Source organism: Bidens hawaiensis, unplaced genomic scaffold, assembly GCF_021521415.1.
Source record: "Bidens hawaiensis isolate Kalapana, Puna unplaced genomic scaffold, B.hawaiensis_p1.1 tig00004839_1, whole genome shotgun sequence".
Classification (NCBI taxonomy): Eukaryota; Viridiplantae; Streptophyta; class Magnoliopsida; order Asterales; family Asteraceae; genus Bidens; species Bidens hawaiensis.
The window spans coordinates 973,137-977,873 of record NW_027491303.1 but is presented as its reverse complement, the minus strand read 5'-3'; the positions used below and the strand labels follow the sequence as shown (position 1 = coordinate 977,873).

General features: G+C 34.3%; 1 protein-coding gene across 1 annotated transcript; it reads right to left on the bottom strand.

The window, feature by feature from the left end:
- Positions 1 to 1,915: 1,915 nt before the first annotated feature.
- LOC143628228 (protein WHAT'S THIS FACTOR 1 homolog, chloroplastic-like) lies at positions 1,916 to 3,431 on the bottom strand. The gene has a single exon (XM_077097871.1). It carries the CDS (start codon positions 3,324 to 3,326, stop codon positions 2,043 to 2,045), a length of 1,284 nt encoding a protein of 427 aa, XP_076953986.1. The 5' UTR covers positions 3,327 to 3,431; the 3' UTR covers positions 1,916 to 2,042.
- Positions 3,432 to 4,737: the final 1,306 nt, after the last annotated feature.

Sequence of the window (4,737 nt, the reverse complement as noted above, 5' to 3'; positions counted from 1 at the left end):
AAAACAAAATCAGCAATATGGAAGTCAAACTTTCAACGGTAACATTTAAGATATGCTGCGTATTTTCTAGTTCTCTTCTATTTGCTGGTCAATTAGAGAACAAAATCATTGACCAGTTTTATGTTCTTTTGGAAAGGAGCTTCACGGCCAATGTTAATAAATCGTATACGTTTCCAAAGATGATGTTTCCTTTTCCATACACATTTCCACAATAATTTACCAAAAAAAAAAAGAAAGAAAGAAAGAAAGAAAAGTGATTAGTTTGCAATGAAAAATCCAGCAAAACAATTCATAAAGTCAAATAACTTTGAAAGAATTTTAGAGTTGACTTACTTGCGCAATAATGACTTCATTGACTTTTGGCAAACAGATAAAAAATCCCAACGGCACAGCTGGAGTCCCTCAAAACCTGGGTTGACAACGTAAGACTTGCAAAATTTCTTTGTGCTTCCACTTAACCAGCCAACTCGTTTAACATGTTTACAACTTGATTGCAAGTCATCAATCTGTTTGACTCGTTAGATAAATGAGTTAAATGGGTCGTGTTCGGATTACATGTTTTAAGTGTGTTTGAGTTAGGGTTGACGTCTTTGACATGAATAAATATACGGGTTGGGTTCCGGTTCAACCACCAACCCGTAGGGGTGTTCATTGAATCGAATTTGGGTTATTTGTAAGCTTTAAAACTGAATCCGAATTTGAATAATATTCTCAAAAACCATCTCGAATAAGCTTTTTCGAATCGGTACAAATTCGGGTCTACTCGAATAAACCGAATTTAAAAGAAAAAAAGAGTTAAAAACTTCAAAAAAAAAATAATAATAATAAAAATTTCTAAACTAATATCTAATTATATATAACCAAAAAAACGAGACAAAATCCAAAAGCCCATACATTATATAAAAAAATTAAAAAAGAAATCATATGTAATGTGAATTCAGGTTATTCGAATGGAATCAGTTCAAGATATATAAATTCAAATTCGATTCAAGTAACCCGTAATTCGAAATCAAAGTCGGTTCGGTTTGAATTTCGGGTTATTAGAGGGTTATTACTTATTAGAGTACGATTCAAATAATGACACCTGGATAAGCCTTATGTGTAGTTACCAAAACTGGTTTCAAGTAGTATTTGATATTTCTACCAAAAGTTGTGTATAATTCACTATGATCAGCGATAAAAAGCCAACATGTTTCTTTCAGGCAATTTCAGTTAGGTAGTTATGGAAGGCATTAACGTAGAAGACTTTCCAAGAAAGACTGTTAGCATAATTAATAAAAAAAAAAGTTTTCTAGCAAAAATTTCAAGAAAACAATACAGATGAGTTAATTCGTGCTAAAATCAATCAATCAATCAATCAATCATACCCAGTAAAATCCCACCGACAGCAAAGCTATAGGTAGGGTCTGGGGAGGGTGGGATGTAGGCACACCGTACCTCTATCCAAAGGAATAAAGAGGTGGCTTCCAGAGAGACCCTCGGCTCTAAGTACATGTGTATGAAGCAAAATAAAGGAAATCAAAGTTTAACAGTTATATAAAAACTACTACTAATTATAATAATATTAATAATAAGGTCACAGTTTAACAGCAATATAAAAGCTAATAATAATAATAATAATAATAATAATAATAATATATGTAAGGGAAATACCATTATGGTATGTGACCTAAATAAGTTAAGTCTAAGCCCTAAGTTATTCAATTCTCTCTAAAAAACCTTAACTTTAATTCTACTTCTCCACGAATTCCTATCCTCAACCATAATGGTATTTCCCTCTAAAAAAAACCTTAACTTTATTCAATTCTCTCTAAAAAACCTTAACTTCAATTCTCTCTAATTCGTGCTAAAATAATATATAAAATGCAAAATGGACAATCATACTAGCGCGTTTTATCCAAAAATCGATCACCATTAAAGATAACTCTTTTGCTTTAAAAACTATAATTCCTCTACCACAAACCAAATAATCCAATAAAATTTCAATATACTAAAGATAATCAAAACTGCAAAAAAACAAGAGATTTATAACCTCAGTATGCTTATTCTGCACCTTTATAAGCCTTTTGAACTTCTCCAATATCCATAATATCCTCATCATCAGAGGACTCGTCAATCCGAATACTGTTTTCATCCTCCGAACTACTCTCAAACAAATCAACATCATCAAAACCATTCAAATCATCAAAAGTTTCAATCTTTTTCTTCCGTCCTCTATAACCCGTAAGCCCAACAACTTTCTCCTTCCAAACAACGAGCGGGCGCTTTTCGATCAACTCAGAACCATCATAAGCCTCATTCAAGAAAACACTGAATCTTTTCCCTCTTTCAGAAACATAAAAGATCCCAAAATGCTTCAACAATATCCTCATCAGCTTTTGAGGCATCACAAACTCCCTCCTAAAATGAGTCAAATGATCCGTCACCAACCGTTTCTCGTTCATAAAACTTAACATTTCGTGCATTACCGCTACCGCTCGCTTATCAAAATCCACCGATCCCGCTTTGAGCCCGCTAGCATCTGCATAAGGCGAAAGATACTCCCTTTTTTGAAAGTTCTCAATCGGGCCACCGTATCGGTACACTTTTTTATAATCTGGAGGAAACTTTAACGGAAATGCCAACGAAAGCATGCCGGGAACATGATTTTCGGCTTTCGTGATGCCCAAAACTTTCTTTTCCAATTCGGTAACCGACCATGACGGATTCCATGAAACAAGCTTCAAGAACTCCACATCATCCTCGTCCTTCAAAACCCTAAAATGATCAGGAAACTTATGCACCCAATGCTTCCGAAAATCATACGGTAACCCTAAATCCCGTCTAAAATGTGCAATTTTATCCAAAGGCAGAATCTTGTCAACTGACATCATTAGCAACCTTGTTACATGCTCTAATGCCTTTTCATTATTATCTAATATCAATCTTTCTTCTTCTTGAATCAATTCTTCGCCTTGTGCTGTTAACCCGACCCATGTCGTCCCGCGTTGGTCTTTATACATCTCAAACAATTTCGGTGATTTCCGAATGAAATCCGATATTTTATGCGGTTTCGGAAGATTGAGCTGGCGCCTGTGCTGATCAAGTGACCTAATCGGTATAATTTGCTCAGGCTCATGTTTTAGCAATTCTAATAAGAACAAGATTTTGAAGGCGATTTTGTGCTTTTCTACTGCGATTTCGAGGGCGTGGACTCGTTTCTGTTGGCTTCGGTCTTGAACCCGTTTGCTTGTTGTCATTAGCTGCAGAAGTGAGGGAATGCAGTAAGGGTGGTTTTTGAAGGGTTTGGTGAGGTTTGTTGGAGGTTTGATGAGTTGATTTGCCATTTAAGCATATGAATATGAGTGCAGATAAGGTGTTTGTAGAAATGCCTGAATGAAGTTGCAAGCATATGCTAATAATCATGTATTAACAAACACATACCCCTGCAAATTCAAACAGAACATAAACCCTAATAATAATAAATTGTGCAAACATTGTTGTAGACATGGTTTACGCGTTACTGGTTCCCGGAAGAGTTAATATCTCCGTTAGCTAAACCCTTTCTTATTCTTACCTTGCCTTTGGACTCGTATTTTGTTCAAGGAAGGTATAGTTTGTTTTTGAAACCCTGCGTTTAGGTGAAATTTGGACTATTTGAATGAAGGCTAGTTTGTTTTACCGGATCTCCATTTCGGTTTTTCGGTGTATTTGGAAGTCTAAAAATGAGGTTGTTTTTGAAAATAAAACCGGCTTCTCCATGACCTTGGCGGATGTTAAATCGTTAAGTTTCCGTTTGATAAAAAGACAAAAACATATCTCCTATATAAATATAACTTAAAAACATTGGTGTAGTTTCACTCATAGTTACCTAATTCGCGGTTCGATCCGGTACGGGTTCGCGGTTCGGGTACGCAATTCGCCAAATATAACGTATTCGGTACAGAGGGGGTAGGCTCATTTCGGTACGAACCGGTACGGTGTACCATGTAGTTCGGTTCGATATACCAAAATAAAAAAATAACTATTTATAATATATATATATATATATAATTGTATATATATCATGTTAATTTTATAACTTTTATGTACAAACTATAAGTTTTAAGGATCAAATGTAAACTAGCGAAAATAGAGGGAGTTAATTGTTAATAAACACAAACTAATTTTACTATTTTTATTGTTTTTATGTAAACATTTATAAACTTTTAAGGTCTAAATGTAAACTGGTGAAAGCTTAAGAGGGAATAAATAGCAAATTAACCAAACTTTTTAAAACCTATAACAAAACCACCAACGTTCTTAACTTCATATACGCCGCCGCTTCCAATTTCCTCCTTTTCCGGCGAAAATGGCAACACTGCTATCAAAAATTGACATAGCGTACCGGAGCGAATTGGAACACCGAATTCGTTTGTTTGGTACGCCGTACCGGAGCGAACTGAAACATAGTGAATTTCGTTTTGGGTTAATCGCGTACCAATTCGCGGGTCTTCCAGCGAATTCGATAACTATGGTTTCACTTATAATAGTTTGTTTTGTTATTTAGTTTGTGTTTTAACTTCTTGATAGTTTTATTTTAATGAAAACTAGGTTAGATCCCGTGTTCCATACGGACGAAAATTATAATAAAAATAAAAAATATTATATGTAATATGGAAATTCAGTTATTTTATATATAATTTTTATTTATGACTTTTATTTTGTATTCATTTAAAATCAGATTATTACTTAAAGTATTAAAATTGAAATGCTTGT

What these genes read in the sequence shown, in the direction of transcription:
- LOC143628228 (XM_077097871.1), bottom strand. Translation starts at nt 3,326, where the DNA reads ATGGCAAATCAACTCATCAAACCTCCAACAAACCTCACCAAACCCTTC.